At 41.9% G+C, this 21,841-nt stretch overlaps 2 protein-coding genes across 10 annotated transcripts in view; one reads left to right on the forward strand and one right to left on the reverse strand.

The window, feature by feature from the left end:
- Positions 1-21,841, reverse strand: part of sox6 (SRY-box transcription factor 6) — a 135,928-nt gene that overhangs the window by 68,665 nt on the left and 45,422 nt on the right. For 7 of the 9 annotated variants that reach the window (XR_014910663.1, XM_085402518.1, XM_085402559.1 and 4 more), the window contains 2 exons: positions 18,206-18,443; positions 11,994-12,204 (listed from right to left, as the gene is read on the reverse strand). Coding sequence is in view for 8 of the 9 variants with exons in the window: in XM_085402518.1 (XP_085258644.1) it covers positions 11,994-12,204; positions 18,206-18,443 (449 nt within the window). In the remaining variant the exon portion in view is untranslated. The remainder of the gene's footprint in view (positions 1-11,993; positions 12,205-18,205; positions 18,444-21,841) is intronic. The other 2 variants (XM_085402549.1, XM_085402542.1) reach the window with 1 other exon arrangement.
- On the forward strand, positions 13,997-16,218 carry LOC146678701 (E3 SUMO-protein ligase ZBED1-like). The gene is made up of 3 exons (XM_085402502.1): positions 13,997-15,130; positions 15,307-15,559; positions 15,722-16,218. Exons 1-3 carry the CDS (start codon positions 14,013-14,015, stop codon positions 16,136-16,138), a joined length of 1,788 nt encoding a protein of 595 aa, XP_085258628.1. The 5' UTR covers positions 13,997-14,012; the 3' UTR covers positions 16,139-16,218.

The following is a 21,841-nucleotide window of genomic DNA, read 5'->3' on the forward strand; positions in this document are numbered from 1 at the left end:
AACATGAAGCGATGGGTGTTTTATTACTCTGTGTTGTCAGCAATGAAAAGGTTTCAACTGCCTGCCACCACAGTTTGAGCTGCTCTGTGAGCTCCATTCTCCTGGGAGAAAGATGATACTTGTGTTTGAGTGTTTGTTGTGTTGAAAAGCTGTTGGCAGAGTAGAGAGGGCTATCTAGGAGGGTCAAATTAGCTATAAGTCATGGATAAGAAACTAGGAGGACCTCCCCTTTAGCATTGGCCTTGTATATCAGTTGTCTCAGCCTCAAGGGGAAACGTGTAATTACCAAATCAATGATCAGCTGACACTGACCGTATAAATAATGTCCTCCCCACAATGGAGAGGATGAGACAGTGAGGCAAATAGGGAAACAATTTAGCATTTGCAGTGAGGGGTGGATGGACAGAGGAAAACGAGTAGGTTTTATACAATTTGGCTTAATCCAATTATAGTCAAATTCCACCTATCAATTCGTCCATCCATGCATCCATGCATCCATCCATCCATCCATCCATCCATCCATCCATCCATCCATCCTCACTTAAACAAAACTGACAAGTTTAAAAAAAAAAGAGTGAGTCAAAAGTAAATTTCACATAAAACTATACCATAATTGTAACCTAGTGATGATTGGTGCTTTCTAGGCATCCCATAAAGTTCAAAGGTCCAATAAAGCAGTGGGGTGAGGAATATCCACTAATGTTTTGATTGAAAATTACACAAATCACTGTTATTTTACAGAGGATTATAGAGCCATAAATTATCCATAAATGATTATGATGATATTAGCACATTTGATTTACTTCATTGTGTCGACTTTATCGTATGATTGCACATGCAAAAAATATCTGGGCAAATTCTTAAAAAAGAAAAAAAAACTGGAAGCATTTAAACAGCTTAAAAAAGGCTGTCACATTTGTTACATTCCTACTTTTAGTGTTAGACACAGTATAATCCTTTGATTCAGGCATAGATTCTGTCTCAGAAATAAAGCTGCCAGAATCTCAGTCAGACAATGATAAGCTAACGTCTAATTTCCCATCCACTCCGCACTGCACGGGAAACAAATCAAAAGTCGAGATTGATAAAAATGAAAATGACTGTGACACACTCCAAGGAATCCTTTGAATATCTTAATCACAGACACACTAAAAACAAGACCCCATCATCAAACCAAATAAAACATAATAATTACAAGAGGCAGCCAGGGAAGTGAAATGCAGAGAGAAAACATGTTTTTGTCATTCAGCCGGTAGTCCCTGAGACAACAGCTGTTGGATGCTGCAAATACTCCTGAAGTCTCCATAATCATGCCGTTATTGAAGTGAGGACAAAAAGGGCACTAATTGCAAGGGAGCAATCGGAACGCAATAGGTTACACACCCGGGTGATGCTGCACAATGCAAACGCTAAAGAGGGAGCTGGGGTGGGTGGTGGTGGTGAGTGGCTGGGGAGGGGGGATCGGGAGGAGGGGTGCATTCTGAGCACAACACTGCGTTGTCGCTCATTTTCAGGCAATTACCTTTCCTCGTTGTCAACAGTTGTAATAACCTCTACCATTTCCAGAATACTCGTTGGTTCTGTTGAATAATTCTGTCTTTTTATATGTAATTACGAGTGCCGGCATGCGTAAATAAAAAGGTCCGGCTCCTTGAGACATGGCGCTGTATTGTGGAGCACCTGCACCTCGTGGTGGGCTTTCTTTAACTGACACCTAATCATTATTCCACTTGGTGAACATTTCTGTTAGTCACTATTACACTATCCTATTTGGTCATGTAAATAGTTGCTATAAATATAACATAGGGTAACCGAGACGAGGTTGGGAAAGAAAGCATATGTCCTGTGTTTTATGTCCTTTTTCCTTTCCATCGTGTTTTCCCTACTTCTTAGCTGTAGCAATGCAAAAGTCAGCTTTTAGTCTCTCTCGCTGTCTTTTCTTTCCTTTTTATTTGATAACTTTAAGGTCTTTCAATAATTTGGCATTTTACGCTTTGCAGATGCTGAGTTCAGGGAATGGATTAGCAGTGTTAGTATACAGCAGTTCCCACAGAATGCACTTCAGTCATAGTCATCCTGTTATCAAGTGAATGATTCAAAATTAAATGTGGGCTGAAATGCTTTGACAACCACAGACCAAAGCTGTTACTACCTTGCAGTTTTGGACACTAACTCATCCCTTTCCCCTGTTTTTTTATCGCCACTGACCAGCGTGTTAATCCCACACAGTTGACCTGCCTATTCTAAGAAACAGTACACACACACCCAGCACAATGACCTCTCTAAATAGGACACGTGTCTATCAAGCATATATGAATTAACCATCCCCAAGAGGCTTCACCTCCTGAGCTGAGCAGCATGTGACCTCTCCCAATCCATTTTACTGCGGCACTCTGTGGCAATCAGGCTTGAATTATTAAAGTGAGCAGTGAGCAATGATCAATTCATTGCGGCCCTTGCTCGCAGACTGCCCGGCCGTACTTCAGCAGAAATGACATTGAGAACACTTGAGTATGCTTCCAGACAATGCACATAAATGTGAAATATGCCAGACCCAATATGTCAATAATCATAACTGTACAGGCTGAGGCCATGTCCGGGTTAATCCTACGGAAATGATGTTGGGTGACTGTGAGGTGAGCAGGTTTCACAAATACGTGGCCTTTCTTGACCAAAAGAGGGGAGAAGTGGCTGATACACACGGAGGAGAGCTGTGCAGAAGGCCGGTGGCGTTGCTGCTTCTGAATAATCTTACATACAGTAGCCTGAACAAACACTACCAAAAGAACTGGAGGACTTAAACAGGGTAGGGGCCAGAAAATTCAGTTAATTGTAGTCTTACCTCCTTCTTTTTACACAAATTAGAGAGGAGAAAAACAACAGCAAAGAAGTTAAAAGAGAGAGGAAGATTGCACGCAAGTATGCAACTCAAGGAACCTGGAAGTAGGAGTAGGGCAAGGAAAAAAAAATAATCAAAACTTCGCGAGGAGGAGATGAGGAGCCAAGATAAACCAGTACTCAGAGCCCCCAAAACTGCAATCTCCCCTTAAGCCGGAGAGTGGCAGCTGGCAGAACAGCTGGTGAATAGGATTAATGTCAGAAGAATGAAATAAAACTCAACATATGTCCGAGCCTGAGGTGTTGGGACTGTGCGTGATTGTGCCCCCGATGGATGCCATGTGTGCAGCTGGAAGGAGCTGCTGTGCTGCTCTGCTTTCTACCCCACAAGGTCACTTTTAAGAACTAGGACCATTAAATGCTTGAATAGCAAAATGAACTTTTCATTTCCTCTCCTCTCTGCTCCTTTGCTTTAAAGTCTCTATTCAGGCAGCAGAGGGATTCTATTGAGCACCGCTATCAATACAATGCACTCTAAAATTCGTCAGAGAAAGAAACAATTGCTGCTTTGATTGAATTAAGAGAGACTAAATAGGGCACGGTAAAAGAATCAGACAAGGTTAAAGTGAAATGGAGGTTTTATTAAGATGGAACAAAATAAAACACAATTTATTCATCCAATGTCCTTCTTTACACAATTTCTGACTTGAGGAAAAAAATACTTTTATTAAGTAAGATGCCTTAAAATTTCTTTGCTGCAAAATGAGCTCATTTATTTGTTAGCAGGATAACAATAGTGCAGAAAGGCACAAAAGCGAGGGAGTACAGGAGGAAAATGGAAAAAGTAAATCAGTTGTGATTGAGTGTGAGTGTGTTTGGTTTACTAGAAAGAAAAAGTGGACTTTACTTTTGGAGTCGAAGACGATGCTGATTAAGGGATCAGCACTTGGGAACATGAACATTACAAGAAGAAATATGTAGACTAAATTTCAAATTATAATTTCCATTTGATGTTGGTAATCATTACGGTCCACACACTGTAATAAATTATAATAATTTCATACAAAAATCAAATTACTGGGTACCTTGCATTGGAGAGAGTTTTTTGGGGGGGTACCATGCAATTTAACTGTCAGATATAAACTTGCCTGCTAATCAATGCCCGAAAACATTCACATTTATTCATCTATGTTAAATTAATAGATGTGTGAAGACCACGTGTAGTACTGTGATCATGGCGGTTCAGTGTTGATTTTGTAAATTAATGGGTGTCTGAATATACAAGGACAAAAAGAGACTAATGGGATTCACATGAATGCGTTACAGTTTGCAGGGAAACCAAGTGTCTGCCACTGCACAGACAGTGGACAACAACCACGGTACTCCTCAAACACTTCAAAGATATTCAAAAAGAAGCAACCTCTATATAAGTGTTCTGGGTAATATACTACTTTATACATAATACAACACACTGTGAATGTGTCATTTTGTGTGTCTTGCTCATTTTACTTTAAGCAAACAATGTGTTTGGGGGGGATGGGTGGCTGCAGCGGGTGGTGGATATGGTTGTTGGAGGCGATCTGAACTCACAGTGAGGGAATTATTAATTTCCACTTCTCAGTTCAGGTTTTTTATCCCCAAATAGCAATTAAAGTTGTTTATTTAATCACATAACCAACTTTGTTTACGAAGATGCCAGAGTTCAGGATGTACAGATACAGCTTACTGGACTGTAAGACCAAAGGTCACTATTTTTAGATTAAGTTTTAAGCTCTCTGAGAAAAAAAGAGATGCCTGCACCCCACAAAAATCCCCTTTTTTCCTTTAAAAAAAAGTCTGACGTTCTAGGTCTTTTTAAAAATTAGATCAACTGATCAACACCGATCAACTGATGAACAATTAAAATACACTAAAAAAATGTACAGTCAAACCGCCAGTTGGAGAAATCATGAAGTTACCATAGCGCTTCTAAAGGTTAAGTATTCCAGCTCCTAGAAAGTCTCCATTCATTTCCCCTCGGTACATTGAGCTAAGTGTCTTAATGTGCAGCAACAATAGAAGTAATATGTATCTTTTCCCTTTTATTAATATGGGGTACGGAGCCAAACGGACTATAACATGCTGGCAAAGTACTTTTAAAAAGTGATGACATTAGTCAGCTGACTGTGCATTAACACCCTTTGTAATGCAATAAAAAACAATTTCCGTTCATTTGTTCTGACATGTTCGTTACATCTCCCTGTGCGTGTAATATTATTGAGCAAGGAGAAAGAAAACAGCATTGTGTGGGAGGAAAAGATTGTTCCATCGCTGCTGATTAAATAATCTCTTTGTTCAGTACGCAGCACGTCAAAGTTTGATCTAATAAATTCACGTTTGCTTTTTTCCTGGGAGAAAACAATGCAAATATGTTAATAGGTTGCACATACACTAGTTGTCATGTTTGGCTGTGTCAAGGCGGATCTCTTAGCTGGATGGCTGACGTATTTCTGACTTACAGAACAAGTCTGAAATGTGCTCTGAAATCATTAGCAGGCAACAGAGGCCGTCGGTGCCCAGGGTGTAAGTTACACTCACACTATTTTGATCCTCGGTCAGATGACACCGATTCTTTGTCAAGTTATGTGTGGAGAATGCTTGGGAGCTGAATACCATAGCTAGGACAGCGATACTTAGCTGGCACACAGTTTTCCCAGTGTAACCCAATTGCAGACGCACGCAAATGTGCACACACTGCAAGGTACACACGCCCTCACTCTGCCCCACATCCCACTGAGGAATAGCCCCTGTCCTTTCCATTTCTGATTACCGCAGCCCATCCTCCTCCAGTTTGCCACATATATGACCCTTATCATGTTCCTTTTCCTGCAAAACTGGCCTTTATCTCCCGCTTGTGTGCTTCATGATCCCGGGACAAATTTAGCACCTTTAATCACTCCTGTCCTCTTACGTATCAGCATCCCTGCTTTATTACAAAAACATTTGCGGCGCATAAAACATTCAGGCCATCACAAACTACAGCTGATTTTATCACCACGTCACTCATACACAGCACACTGATAAATCTAACAAGAAGCGTTTGTTCAAATTCTTCCAGACCTTTACCACAGAAGCTGTGATGTCACTGATTGCATTTCTAGACTGTTTGTTAAAAATGCAATTGACGAGGCATACCTACAGCCAGCGTGTGGGTGTATGAGCATATAAGGACAAGCAAGCCTCTGTGCAACCCTGGCTGCGATTTGTCTCTCAGAGACACCCGTTTCCTCCTATCAAGGGGTTCCTGTGCAGCCAGTAAGCCAGGATCACAATGGGTGTTTTGTGCTGCATGGGTGCAGGGGGACATGCTCAACAGCTGAAACCCGGGAAGATGGCCCCTGGAATGCTTCACAGCAGTTGCTACTGTTGACTAATCGGAATATGAGAACTGGGGAAGGTGATCTTGAATGCGAAGAATGGCACATTGAAGAAGCAGCTGCTTGTTTTGTCATCTGAATGACCAAGACAGCAGAAAGGGTTCCCGTTTTAAAAGGGGCAACAAAATCTATATCTTAGCTTGTGTAAAGTGAAACCTGCACAGGCCTCCGTTGCCCTATGGGGATATGCCTGTGTTATGTGAAGGCTCTGTTTTGGAACAGATAGTAAATACATAATTCAGGAGTGGACCAGGCTCTCTGAGCTGCCTATTCCCATCATGAAGCCACTCCATTTAGCAGTGGGCTCTGATCTCAACCTGGCAGAGGAACAACTTTGTCACTGGAGGGTAAAAAAGGATTGAAGACAAAATTTACAGAAGGAGGAGGGAATGAGGTGCTCTGGACAGATAGGGGTGACAGAAGGGGAAAAAGAACACTGAAAAAAGACAGAACGGAGGAGTAAAATGGGGGGTGGGGAGATGGGATGGGAGGAAATACAGAAACCAGAGAAGAAGGAAGAAGATGGCAAAGTAAGAATAGGGAGGAGTGAAGGGCAGGGTAACCCTTTTTTGTGAAAGTTCACATGTCAGGCTGGCAGGCTGCTCGCGGCAAACAGCCGAAAAATCTATTTAACGTCTGCTTCACGGGGTGACAAGAGGGTTGATTGGCAGAGAGCAGAGAGCCACTTTTGATCATGTGTCCTAACAAGCGATTCCAGCTCATGTCTCCTCAGCCTGAACAGAGCTACATTACCTATTCAAACAAAAGTGACAGACCAGAGCACTGCTCCGCTGAGCTGGTGCACCACACCACAGGCCAACAGAGTGCAGACACACACACACACTTTCACACACACACACACACACACACGCACATATATACAGGAAGCACTCCCCCTGACATACAGTACTGGATGTAAGCATAAACACAACTATCAAGTAATGACCCTTTGATCAAACAGACAACTTAAAAGAATTTGTTAAACTATTTTAACAACAGTGAAAAAAAAACTTTGCAGAAGGTGGAAATAAGGCATACAGAGGAGATGCAGATTCTTGGCTAATCGTTACTTAACCTGTGTATGCTAACGCCAAGAGGGTCCCAGCTTTATATTGTCCAGCTGATGCTGCAACGAAAGGCAGCGTTGAGCTATGTGTGAAGAATGCCTCAAAATCTGCAACCAAGGCAACTGGGTTTCCAGCCCTCATTGCATATGCATAGAGTCAGAGGCTCATGCTCAGATCATTATAACAAAGATTCCTATTAATTAGGTGGGATAAAGCAGAACCAGATGACATGGCAGCTGGGATGAGACGAGAGGGGAGAAGGGCGGGAACTAAAAGAGGAGGGGAGAAAGTGCAGCAGTCTGTTTTTTTGGGGGAGGTGTATTTTTGCCGGTATAATGTATATTACAGGTTATAGATATACACGAAAGAAGGAAAACCTTTAAAAATTCTTTTAATGCTGCATCTAAAGAAAATGGGAATCAAAAAATGTCTGTTAATGCTGTCAAGCATCTGCAGCCAATTGCTGTTGAGTCTCCATGTAGAGTCAGAAGAGGTTGTGACACTGACAGGGGAAAGTGTTACAACAGAGTCAAGAGTTCATCAGTGCTAATCAGACCACAGGCTTAGAGCTGATCCTATTCTCTTCCAAAGCTTTCACCCATCCCTGAATCTCATTACACGCCGTGTTGTAATAGAGGATAATGACCTGGGGCTACTCACACAATGCTGATCGCTCCCCCCACACTCAACCTACTGCACAGTCATTATACAGTGATAATACACAATCTCGCCAGGGGGATTACACTTACAAATAGAGAAGAGGTGATAAAGGCAGAAGGTGAGGAAGACACGTCTATGTAGTGGCACTGAGCCACACACCGTTTGCACATATGACCAAACACAATCCTTCCAGCGGCACTCCCCACTGTGCTGCTCTATGTCACCGGCAAAGGTTCGGTAGGGGGAACTCTTTTCTTAGTAGAAGGATATTTAATTCCTTTCACCTCAGGATAAAAAGCAGTTGCAGTTTGGCTGGTGGTACGGCTTCCCTTTGCTGAACTAATTAGCCATGACTTTGTCAAAGGACTCCAGGTGTTGGCTGTTCTGCTAGTGCACCTAGTGTATCCACTCTTACTGTTCTTCAAAGGCTGCAGTCTTAGAATATCTGTCCATCTCAGTGTCTTGACACTTGTGTTATTGTTATGTTTTAGATAAAAGCTGCAGATTACATGTGAAACTATCCACTATCAAATATTCTCAGGTCACCCCTTTTTCCCAGTACGGTTTACTGAATAGAAGTCTAAGAACCGAGCCGAGCGTATTGTGATGCTGAACACTATGGCTTTTGTAGTCAGCAGTGGTAAAAACAGAGTAAAGCTCAAAGGTTGGTTTTTTTTTTAAAATAAAATATATAGAATATTGATTTTTCTTTCAGCTTTCATTTAAAATAAAATATAATAAAAAACAATATTTCTTAACTGCCCTAATACATGGAAATAAGCTGCTTGTGTTTTAATATTAGTCTTGGATGGACTGGCAAGGTTTCAACAAGTAGATAGTGAGCCTGGAAAATCCCTAAAAGGTAAAACGGGATGCTGAAACCCAATTACCCGTCCTTGTCTTGGGGACGGTCATAAAGACTGTACACACAAGAGTTTCTGTGTTGACTTGCGCAGTATTGATTCATACTTTAGTGCATTATATAAAACTGCTCTAATTGCATGTGAATCAAATCAAGGTCACCTTGGGTTTTTATAATCAAGGCTATTTTTCTTTTTACCCTAATACTTTATACTGACATTTTTAACTCTTGACAAGTGCTGTCTGGAGACTTATCCATAAATAATGCATTTACAATACCTAGTAAATAAACATGGGGCACAATCGTTAGCCCTGCTGGCAACTGGGCCTGATAGAGCTTTTACAGCAAAGGTGACTATTCAGCTAAATGCAGTGCTCGCTGCTGGGAGGACATTTTCATTCATTAGCACAGTCACAAGCACTTAAAGCACTTTAAGGACCAGAAATGGAGAGTAAAGGTGGAAGGATAGAGAGGGTGAAAGGGTACAAATATACAGAGATGAAGGGATGAAGGAATAATAGCTAATACTGAACAGTGACTCTTTTTTTTATTATTTGTATGTTTGAAAACAAAGAAATTATTTTCATGCATAGAGTGGATGAAGTCAAAAAATTACCATCTGTTATTTTAGGGGCTGTCTGTATACCTTCATTTCTACCCCAATAATTCATGTACTGTATTTTTAGGTTTTGTTAAGGCTTTGAGAAAGCTGCCGCTAACAGCCAGCTGTCATTTGTGGTTCTTGCAGTACAGAAAAAATACCTCTTAAAAACCCAATAGCCAGGAAACCAGAAACAGCTATTGAAGACTGTCAACAATAAATGGCAAAGAAGCTTTTCAGAGCAAAGTTTTAGAAAATATAGGTTTTATTTTCCATCTATGAGCAATGTAGTGTGAGAAGTGTATCGCAGATCATTTGCTGTCCCTCTACAATTGATGTTACTAGAGTTATCTTCAGTCCATCACGACAATGAGCCATCTTGACTAGACAAGGAAGGCCAGAGAAGAATGGTACCAGATGGTGAGGAGTCTCTGAGGACCTCAGTGACCCCGGCCAGGCAGACATCAAAGCAGCAGAATTAGACACAACAGTTGTCATGTGTAGATAAGCTACATATTTAGCTCATCTGTTGCTTGTAGTATATTAGTAACATCATTAAGACAACAAATGGCATTCTTGCATGTTCTCTACTACATTAATCCTGCCCTTTTCATTTCCAACTGTGTCTCTGACCAGAAACAAAGACATACGATTAAGATCTCTCAAAGGTTTCTCTGAGATTTTCCTTGGGCAGTTTCTCAGAGTCCCTCTCCCCCATTTTACAGTAATCACATATCATCACCACTGAGGCTTCCTCAAGTGCTCTCCAGGAAAAAAGTCTCCCACAATTCTTGCAGCTTGGGGACAGCACACCGAAACTCTTGTATTCTGCGTGTCTCCAGCTCAGAAACTAATTTCTACCAACAAGGGAGTTTATTTTGGTGGTGAGGATACACAACACATGAGGCGGACCAAGTCACTATTATTAACAGGAGATTAAAACAGCTGTATGGTACTCTAAAGCACCCTCTCCTCCCTGCGCCAACATAAGGCACTGGATTACAAGCTGCACTTGACCATTTAAATTACTGCAACAACCAGCCTTCACCAGCTGGGGCTCATTACCATAATGCCCGCTGTCGCTACCAAGAGCACTGACGGTCTTGCCCTGAAAATCAACTCCACGAGAAGCAGGACATATGAATTTTTTTATACCTTAGGGTAAAACTCAGCAGTAATAGCAATACCAACTTTGTCCTAACCAGAAGCTGTCCTGCTCGGGGAACTCCTTTATGTCTCGCCATATCTGTAGATCAGTAGCAGCAAGGATACCGGATATCCCTAAAATTATGTCTGCATTAGAGCATTTAGTAAAAATGGCCCAAAAACATGGGCGAGACAACACAGTATATTTACTGTCTGAACTGAGATATTTATTAAGAGCTTCTTTTTTTTCAGTGTGTTGGTAAATTGCCAATACGAGTGGCCATTAAATCATAATAAAAAACAATTATTAAACTAATAAACCTACCCAGGTCTAATTTGTAATATAGATTTTTTGTATTCAGTGAAATATGGACCGACTTCTAATATCTAATGACAACACAAATAATCAGTCTCATATCAGGATGTGGCTAAACGATTAAGTGATGAGAGGCCTGTGACGCTCTGATACAAAGATCGCCGAACGAACACTTAAAAAAGAAGTGGCAAATTATTTTTAGGCTAACAGAGGTCTAATTTATTCGTCTGATGAAGTGCTTAAGCTAAGAGCTCCCCAGACACTAAATGAGACACATGCATTCCCAAGGGGGTTTAACATTTGATTGGATGTAGTTATATTACTACAGCCCTAATTAAGAAGGGGGATGTGTTTCAGCAGCTCTTTCAAATATTTGTTTTTCCGCCATACTCTTGATAGACTGCAGGCTGTAGGAGGGAGAGCCAAGCAGGGTGAAATGGTAGCAGATATGATAGAGACCCAACAGTCTTATCGCAGAAAGGGATTTCTTTTTTTCCCCCCTCTATCTCTACTTTTAGGAAACAAAACAACAACAGCAACAACAAAAAAATCTTTCAGCTGTTCACGGTGCGCTGAATAAGATGAATTAATTATGCACACGAAACAGGTAAAATCCTTGAGAAGGGCTTGGGTTGTTTGTGGTTAGCAACCTTTGATGAATAACTGTGCATGGTGAGAAGTGTTCTTGTGTAGCAAAATAAAAAGGAGGTAATGTTCCTGGCATCAGGTCAGCACTATAAGTTTTATAGTCAAAGAGTTTTCCTTGGCGTGGACGAAGACCACACTTATGCTGAGGTGCACTGCCACACAGTCTTTGTCATGTTGGAAGAAGTTCAGAACAAACTGGAAATACTGTAACGTCAGTATTCCCAGCTTTGAGTGTGCCCGCATGAGTGTTTGAGACAGAGAGAGATACAGGAGAAAAGAGGCAGACAGTCAGCAAGCGTGAAAAACTATTAAAGAAACAGGAAAATGTGGAAAGATCGAGGACGCTTAAGGGGGAAGAAGGTAAAGTATTCCTGTGCCCATACATACACACACACACACACTTGCACGGACACACACACACACACATGAGGAGTCATACCGTCTTGCTCTGTCTTTGTCATCTCCTCTAGCTTCTTCTGCTTCAGAGTGTCCACTACGTCTGCCAGGCTTCCTTTGCGGCGCTCTGGAGTTCCAAACGCTGATCCGCTCAGCAGGTCACTTCGCTCCCGGGCCCCCTCCTCAGGCTTGTGTGGGGAAGTGGAATTGTTCCGGAAAGAGTACAGGGAGCATACTTTATTGCTGTCAGATTCCTGTAAGACAAACAGAAGTCGGGAGGGGAGGCAACAAGGGATGGGATTTGTATTAAGTGATGAGCGGGATTCTGTGTTCTGTCAGTGGCTCTATTCAGTGTTTTGACAGTTTTTCATTCAAATGCAGTGATTGCTAGGTTTTTGCAGCTCATGGGCGCTTTGGCCATATTAAATGGCTCTTCTCTGGCTTTTCAACACGGCAGCTTCTGCAGTCTCAACAGTGATAGCTGCTCTGATAAATGAAATATGACAAGTGAAAAATTGAGATGAAATGATGAGGTACACTTTCATGGGGGTATATCCATAATGTGCTCAGGCTTTACTTTTCATCTGCGGAGACTACACAGAGAAACCGCCCAGCTGTAATCTCTCAAATTGCTGTTGAGTGTGCATTTGTGTTAGGGTGACTGCTGTGTAATTTGTTCATTTTCTAGTGGAGAACTATTCTCAGCTGAGTGCCTCGAGCCGTCGTAAATCTGTGTCCTGTCTCAAGCTGTTGTTGTTTTTTCGTCCCACCTGTGTATGGTTTAGTATTTAACTAAGGGTCCTGTCTCTGGCTGACTGGCTGAGTGTTCCCGGTGCACAAACGGAGACATAAAGGCATGGGGGAGAAGAATGGGGGAGGGCTTCAGGGGAAGAGACAGAGAGAGTAAAAGAGAATACTCTGCACATGGGAGTGTATAGGCAGCGCACAGACGATGGCTGAGGATTGCGTCTGACAGAAGGTGGTGTTAATTATGGTTTGTGCAGTCTGAGAAAGCAGAAGGTAGCTAAGCAGCCAGGAGTTGCAGCCTTTAACAGGGGAACAGTTACTGATTTAAACTTTCGCCTGCACAGAGAAGATCTGAATCCAAAATATACTGCAAGCCTGTCATACAAAAAACAAAAAAACAGGGAGCTTTAATCAGCACCAGTGTGATAAGAGTGTATTACAGCATGGTTAAATGATGTCTGGAGTCGCTGACAATCCCAAATAAAAAGTCGGGAATGCAGTAAACCAGGCAGGAGTGTTGACAGTGCCGAGTTCTCATCCCTGTGTGGCATGTTGAGCTCGAGGCAGAGTTTCAGTGGAGTGTAGGGTGGTCTGGTACCAAGTGCCAGGGTGGCACGACTGACCGGCCTACTCTGCACCTCCCAGCCCAGCGCTGGATCATTATGCAGCATGGCAGAGACAGTTGAGAGTGCTTGAGGGGAGTGGAGCAGTGCTGGGTTAATCAGCTGGCGTGGGTTCAGGGCACAGCCCACACAGAGCCATGGCACAGCAATAGAGTCAGGTAATCAGCAAAGGCAACACTCTAATTCCTTCCACCTTATGTCCTTTTCTTTTCTTCATCCACCTTCTTGCATTTGACCCTTTTTTCTTGTTTTTTCCCTTTTACTCTCCTTTTTAGTTCTTACTCCCACTTACTATTCAACCTATTATTCAGTTGAAATACCTTCCAAGCGTAGAAGACGGCATGGGCATAAAAAACATCCACTCCTAACTGTACATTATACCAATTAGGACTGTGACAAAATCAAGGCAAGAGGAGGGAATAATATAGAAGTAATAAAACACTCAACCTTTAACTAGGGGTGTCAAATTATCGCGTTAATTGCGATTAATTAATTACAATGCTATTTAGCGCGTTATGTTTTTTAATCTCGTTAATCTAATTTTTAATCTCTTGACGTCATTGATTTTGTATGAGAGTTGCTATGTTATAAAATCCGTTTTTATGTGCTGGGCTCCTTGTGCTTGACTTGTTGGGGGTGGAGTCACGTCGTGAGGTCAAGGTGAGAAGTGGTGATTAGCTTACAGTGTGGATATGGAGGCGCATCTGAGAGTTGTTGGCCCAATGAACGGGAAATTTGTATTTCATAAACGCCCCGACGGCACCATTGACAAAGGTAAAGTGGTCTGCCTAGAGTGTAAGAAGGAGTTTGCTTACCACCGAAGCAGCTCAAGTTTGGCCTATCACCTCAACGCAAAGCACCCAGCCGCGAGTGCAGCAACAGCTAGCAGTGAAGACGTTAGCAATATAGCAAGCCAGAGCAAAGCTTTTCGCCAAACAAAACTAGAGAATACCCCTCGTATGAGCAAGTCTGCGACCGACAGGCTGACTAATGTTATTGCCAAGTGGATAGCGATGAACTGTAGGCCGATAAATATAGTAGAGGACGAAGGATTGACAGAGGTGTTGCAAATTGCGTCCAATGACCCGTCATACAAGCCGCCGTGCAGGACTACAGTAACGACCAAAATCAGCAAAATGTACGACGGCGAAAAGAAAAACAAACTTGAGATTTTGGCGGAGGATTCTCCCAACTGTGTTGCTATAACCGGAGATCACTGGACCTCAGCTGGCAACCACAGCTATTTTGGGGTGACTGGACACTTTATTGATAGTGAGTGGAACCTCAACTCATTTGCACTGACCGTCATGAGAACAGAAACCAGGCACTTTGCTGATAAATGCGCCGAACAGTTCCTCAAGGTAGCAAATGACTGGGGTATTGAAAACAAGATATCCACCATTGGCACAGACAGCGCAGCAAACATGCTGGCTGCTATGAGAGCACTTCCATATGAGCACATCGCCTGCAATGCTCACATTCTCCAGAGGACCATCACGGTATGTCTCGATAGCAGTGGTTTTGTCGGTGTACTGGCAAAGTGCCGCAAGATTGTTGGTCATTTTAAACAAAGCCCTGCGAGTACCACAGAACTTAACCAACAACAAGTAGCACTCGGAAAGAAGAGCGATCAACTTATACAGGATGTACCCACCAGGTGGAACTCGACTCTCGCAATGGTCTCACGCCTCCTATGTAACCGAGAGGCTGTCCAGGCTACGTTGGACCAACAGAACCACAGGTTGGTCTTGCCAACCGAAGCTGAGTGGGCGAAACTGCAGAGGCTGGAGCTCCTGCTTGAACCATGCAAGTAAGTTCAAATAAACACCTTCCCATTTTAATTATATAAACTACTGTTACATGTGTAAAATCAAAATTAATGAACATAACAAGGAACTTTTAAGGACAATTAAATTGGAAATCAGTTACACTTTGATTTAAATGAATCCAGCTAGGTTTATTTAGCAAACCTCTCCACCTCTGCAGGTATGTGACAGAGCTGCTGGGTGGTGAGGCCTACGTCTCTTGCTCTGTAGTGCTGCCTGCTTTTCGCCATCTGTACCGTGTCATGGACATTACTGATGATGATCCTGCCTACGTGGTGAAGTTCAAGAATGCCTTCCAGAAGGATCTGGCAGCACGACGAGCTAATGGCAACGAGATATGGTTCGAGGTGGCCACAGCATTGGATCCACGGTTTAAGGATTTGAAATGTCTTCCAAGAGAAAAGAGGGAACAGGTAGGACAATAAGGTTAAGCTGGACTAATGAGTCCAATTCATTATCAAATCAAACTTTTATTTATTATATGGAACACAAAGTTCTTTACAAGATTAAATAAAATTAAAAAAAAAGCACTTAGTTTTAATCACAATCATTCATTCATTCATTCATTCATTCAGGTGTGGACCATTCTGGAGAATATGCTCCAGGCAGCAGAGCCCAGAAGAGCAGATAGTCTCCAGCCCTCCACAGAGGATGATGGACCAGCTCAGAAGAAGAGGAGGAGCGAACTCCTTCTGGGGTCTGACTCTGACTCAGAAGATGGAATTGAGTCTGGAGAGCTGCAGCGCTACAGAGCAGAACCCAGCATCAGTATTGATGACTGTCCCCTGCAGTGGTGGTATGCTCACTCAGGAGTCTATGAAAAGCTGTCAGTCCTAGCACAAAAGTACCTGGCCTCCCCAGCTACCTCTGTACCCTGTGAGAGACTCTTTAGCCTTGCAGGCCACATAGTGCAAAAGAAAAGGGCAGCCTTGCTTCCAGAAAATGTTACCAGGCTGGTGTGTCTTAGCGACTGGCTGAGGAAGAAGAAATGAGACACATGTGGTCAGCATAGCTGCTGTGTCATTTGTAGCCTACTAGAATAGATTGCTTGATGTTCAGCACTTTTTTTTGTGATGGAAGAATACTTTGATGTGCTAACTTGCAGCACTGCAATGTCAGTTTTATTTTTCATTATCTGAAGCAGAGGAATTTCCAGTGCTGTATTGCTCAGAAAAGAGCAACTCTGATGTGCTAACTTGCAGCACTTAATTTATTTGATTTTATTTGTATTTATTTTTCCACTTATTTTACAAAAGAATACAACAGTATGTAAATGGTTGCATCTGTTTAACGTTTGTTAAACAATAAATGACTTTATAAAGTCACTTTCTTTGTTATATCAGTCTTTTGGTCTGCCACAATAAGTTGAGGGCTTTCCTCAGCTATTTTTAGGTGAGATTAAAAAAGAGATTAATTAGATCAATTAATTAAAAATCATAATTAATTAATCTCTATTTTTTTTAATCTCTTGACAGCACTACCTTTAACATTTAAAATAGCTACTATCTAACTATTCATGATGTGTTGTGCTTGAATCAAAGTCATATCGAAAGTTTTCAGACCTGCAGACTCTTTTTTTGTTACTTCAATGGCTGCTGGCCTTGTTTACATCAGTGAAAGATCAGTCTTATACTTTCTTTAAGAAAACATGGTGATTGATGCCGTCATATTTCTTCTTTAAAAAAAAATAACTTTCTTGTATTTAAGTTTTTTTATCCTTAAGAGGTTACATAACTCAATGTTTTGTCTCTGACATTTTATTTAAGTTTGTGTGACACATAGTTTATTTATTTTATATATTAGTTATGTATGTTTGTGAAGTGTTTCTATATGCTTTTTTTTTTAGCTGTACATCATAAAATTCACTAAAATCCTGTTGCTGACACACTGTAATGTGCTACAGATGACAAGAACCTGAGAAATCCTGTGTGTGTGTGTGTGTGTGTGTGTGTGTGTGTGTGTGTGTGTGTGTGTGTGTGTGTGTTCTAAGGTGTTGAGGGTCTCAGTGGCAAACTGCAGAGCTACTTCAGAAGCCCTCTGGGTCTCTTTACCGCAGGCCCGTCTGTCACAGACAACCACCTGCCTCCTGTGTCTATAGCCCACAAGTGCCTATGCTCTTCCTCATTCTGCTCATATCAAAGCGGCGCTCCACTTAAAATGCGCAGCATCTGGGGGTCTTGCCGCAGATGTAGCTTACACAAAACAAGAGAAACAACACACGCACTGAGCACACAATTTTTTTTTTGCAGTAACGTAAATCCAAAGCACACCAAAGAAAGCAGATAAAGCTACATTCCTCTCCATCTGCTATTAAGTAATTTTATGTGCCGTTCACATTGCTCAGAGAAGAGTTAGAGATCCCCTCTTTAACCTAATAATAGTTCATGGTTTAATGTTTGGCACAGTTGCCTGTCTGAAAGGCTCCAGAATCCCTGAGGATTCAGAGCATTACAGAACCACGGGGCTGGAGCTGGTGATAGAATATCAGCTAAGCTTCTTTATACAAGCCAGGAACAATGAGTGGCTGCTCCGCTTGGATCGTGAATACCCCCGGGAGGACAGTAAGACATAAGTGCATACTAATAGGTTTGAAATTGTCCTGTATTACTATGCTTTATTTAAACAGAGCTTCGTCTTCTACGCCCCACAGTAGCTCACACTGTTTTTCATTCACTCCATAAGTATCACAGAGTCACTACAGAATAATAAAAAAGGTTTAGAGATCGACCAGTTCGGTATAACTTTAGCAGACTACATTGGTATTTGTCCTGCTAAATGGCTTGCTGTCATATTTTACTTTTTTTTTTAATTTTGTACTTGAAATCTTTGTTATTGCTGTCATTTTGCTTTTTATACTGTGTGATGCTCTGTGTGAAACATTTGCTGTCCCCAGTGGCAGGTGAAAAACCAGCTCAAATCTGTGCGAATTTAAAACTCTTTTCATCTGCACAAAGATGCTTTGTGAAAATGTATGAGACTTTTGAAATGTTTGGCATTATTGGTTAACCAGCATGGGCTCTATTAGAGGTTTGTTTTGCAACTGCGTATGAATGTCTCACCATGCGCTGCTGGGCTGACACCAGGCTGTCCCAATCGCTTTCTGATGGTACGCTGCTGAGCGGCTGCATTTCATCAGGGGCTTTTCCGTGAAGCAGACTGTGCAGCGGCAGCTGTGGTGTGCCATGGGCCTCTGCGCTCTCCTCTTTCTCCCAAGACAAATGCTCCTGACTCATGGCATCATCCCCATCAACCACAGAGGCAAAAGGAGACGTGGCTTGCTTGGAAGACATGACTCTGCTGTGGAGCAAAGAAACAAAATAGTTGGAAAAAAAAAGATTATGACTTATAGTTGTTGAAGAATTTCATGAATGAATATCAAGTTTGGAGGGGGGGGTTCGTAGCTGCCACTGGGATTACAGGTAGTGCACCTGAGGGGATGATGGTGCATGAGATGAATGATTAACCTGGCTGTCACCTGTTGCTGTTCTGGGCTGCTGAGTTGGGGGCAGGCCATGGGGTCCCTAATCCTTTGTTTAATGCAGATGGATGACTTGATCTGTGGCTGGAATCATCCCTATTTGAGTTCTGGTCCAAACCCCACAACAGTTACTCAGCCAGCAGGTCAACCAGAGAGGGACTAAATCCAGATAAAAAGTGAAAAACCTAACAAATGAGTTAACTCCTGGTACGAGATTGCTTTCCCCCCTCTTTTTTCTTTGTCTTTTATTCATACGCTACCTAAATGATGTTCTCTATTTTTCAAACATATTTGGTTTTGTCCTCCAAACATCGTAATAATTTAGTAATTTCCCTCATTTGGTTTTCTTTCATTCTGAACCAGTCAGATACGAACAAAAGCCATCCTTGTCTCCTTTTGTTTCCGTGCATCAAATGAGGAAATTATTAACATTTATTGACAGCGTTCCCCCAGGCCATCAAATCCTACTTAAGCGGCTTAAAAACCAAAGCTCGCAGGAGGACTAAATTCACAAATCTGTCACATGCTTTCATGAATATTACAGTGAAGAGTGTACTTGACATATCAGGTGCAAAGGAAACTCATGTTAATTCTAATTTCTCTCTTTTTTTTTCTTTTTTTAAACAGCCCAACTCTTTTCGGTGTAAAATTTATACAACCAATTCCGCGTTTTCTCACAATTAATGAGCCTGCACTCATGCTGTGCGCTACAAAGAATGAAATTAAACACTGCCAGAAAATCTAATTATGTGTTTGGTTTTAAATTAAAAAGAGGATAATAGGGCCTTCCTACTGATCTAAAGTGGAGAGAAGAAGCTGGAGCATATTTAGCTGCTAATCTACCTTTCCCATATCTGTTGTTCTGTTTATTCTTCTCAACTCTGGGATATCGATCATTAAAACCAAGCTGTAAATGCTCACAGTCATGGTGTGTGAGTTGGTCTGCGTTTGCATGGGAGAAGGAAGAATTTTAAAAAAAAAAATTTAAATGGGGGTGGGAAGTTACAGCTATGTGTTTGTATGCGACAAAATGCTCAAGATACTTCTTGCATTGCATTTCATCACTGATCAACATCTGCCCTGTTCTCCTGCTCTATCCACAGGGGTCAGTGTGACAGCACTTTAGTTTCACCCTCAGCTTGACATGTGGGGGTGGGAGCTCTCAAGGTTGAGGCAGGCTGTGGTGCGATGGTGTCCTTGCACTTTCTGCTGAGAGCCGGGGACCAAGAGATAGGCAAAGGTATTTTCATATTAAAAAAAGGATTTTGCTAACAAGGTCTTGACTGTAATGGTTCCTGGTCCTTCTCAAGGAAGCGTGTCAAATAAAATGTATTGTCCATGTAAACACACACACACACACACACACACACACACACACACACACACACAGCTGAATACTATAGACTGGATCCAAACATGCTGTACAAGTTTTAGAAAGCAAAATTTTAAGATTGTGAAAAGTTCAGAATAGAAGACAATACGAAATGAACCAATAACATAAAAATAGATATGGCGCAATAGTTAAAGAAATTAAAGAGTGTGTCGCAAAGTTTTCTTTTTACCTTTAAAAAACAAACCCTAAACACCAACTTCAGAAGATCTGAGAGGTGCGGCGGGAATTTATGCCAAAGAAAATCAGACAATTCTCTACTTACTATTTAAAAATTTGCAGTGACAGAGTTGTTACCATCCTCTTTGCTGCTTATTTACTCACTCACTCACTCTCTTGCACACAGTCACAGTCAACCTGGGCAGTGAATTGAGGCCTAAACAATAGTAGCCTAAGTTGATCTCTTGTGTCTCAGCAGCTGTACAAACAAACCCACCAAGACAGGTAGACAGTAATGCAGGAGTGTGGTCCCGTGCCTGACTGCTTGTGTGCTTCTTTTTCTGTCTCTTCTTCTGACTTTTTAGCCGCTGTGCCTCGAAATGCTGCTGGCTGTGTCTTTTAGTGCGACTCAGCTCTTCATTTTAATCAGTTATTAAATTGTTTCCTTCAATTATATCAAAGAGAAAATGAGCTTAAAATTGCGCACTGTTCACTGTCAATCAGAAGTCAGAGCAAAGTTCAGCGCATGCATGTAATGGTAAGTGGAGGGAGTAGAAGTTGGGCTATTGGAAATGAAGTGTGTGTGTGCGCATATCTGTGTGTGTGTGTGGGGCGGGAGTAGGCCGAACGCATATTCTGACATATTTTTTATTCATGCACACAAAAAGCTCGAGCCTGAAGCGCAACAAGCACCTCGTCCTCAATGGAGTGTGAGAGTGAAACAAAGCACTGCTTTTGTATTACACAGTAAATCAAGTGGTATTATTTTACCACTAAAATATTCAGTCTCTCAGGCACTTTTACTTTGGTCTCCAGCCATCAGTCAAACTGCTGAGGCGTGAGTGAGAGAAGGCGATAGAGAGAGAGAGAGAAACGAAGAAGAGGGAGCAATGGAGACTCCATCCTCCTGTAACATGTGTCTACAGCAATCTTGTTAAAGAATGCAACAGATCTGCAGCTCCATAACAGTATTTGTCAGCAGGAGTTAATAATTTATTAGCAGTGCTGGGAGGGCTGCGCTCAGGCAGCTAAAGAGTGCAGAGAAACCCTTCTGCCCCACCCCCAACCCCTGACAAGCCCCATACAATACTACCTCATATTATTAAAAGGGAAAGGGAGAAGTGTGGCAATAATTCTCTGAAAATATCTGAGGGCAACCATACAGTATTTTATTCCTCATATTTGGAGAGGCGATCACAGAGGGCTGTGATCTAAAGGCGTGCACGTGCAATAGATCAGCGCAGAAACAACAAAGACATCTGATGAGGTGTAGAAGAGGGAGCAGAATTTAGCTGAATGAGGGTACCACCAAAGCATGTGGAATCTGATTATATTTTCAGTTCAAATAAGACTGTATGCATCCTTTGCCTCTTGTGCGTGAGCAAAACAGCCCTGTTTCACTTTATTATGACCAAAATGTGCTTTTACAAAACAATAAAAATGAGGTGAACTTGAAAAGCCTAACCCTAACCCGGCTGCGGGATAATCCAAATCATAACAACAAGTGTAAGATACGCAGCCATCTTTCTTAAAGACAAAAGCCCCAGTCACTTTGACGACTTAAGACAGAGATGAGGGAGGGTCAGATAGAAAAGATACCCAGTCTATATATAGCTGACAATATTGCGCACATTTGAAGGGTTAGGTCTTAAGTTCTCCGGCCACTGG

Source organism: Rhamphochromis longiceps, linkage group LG1 (assembly GCF_057381845.1).
Source record: "Rhamphochromis longiceps isolate RC_006_pf linkage group LG1, R_longiceps_female_GT1.1, whole genome shotgun sequence".
Lineage (NCBI taxonomy): Eukaryota > Metazoa > Chordata > Actinopteri > Cichliformes > Cichlidae > Rhamphochromis > Rhamphochromis longiceps.

Coding starts and splice junctions, on each gene's coding strand:
- LOC146678701 (XM_085402502.1), top strand. CDS start 14,013: ATGGAGGCGCATCTGAGAGTTGTTGGCCCAATGAACGGGAAATTTGTA. Junction 15,131..15,306: donor CTCCTGCTTGAACCATGCAA/GTAAGTTCAAAT, acceptor CCACCTCTGCAG/GTATGTGACAGAGCTGCTGG. Junction 15,560..15,721: donor CAAGAGAAAAGAGGGAACAG/GTAGGACAATAA, acceptor TCATTCATTCAG/GTGTGGACCATTCTGGAGAA.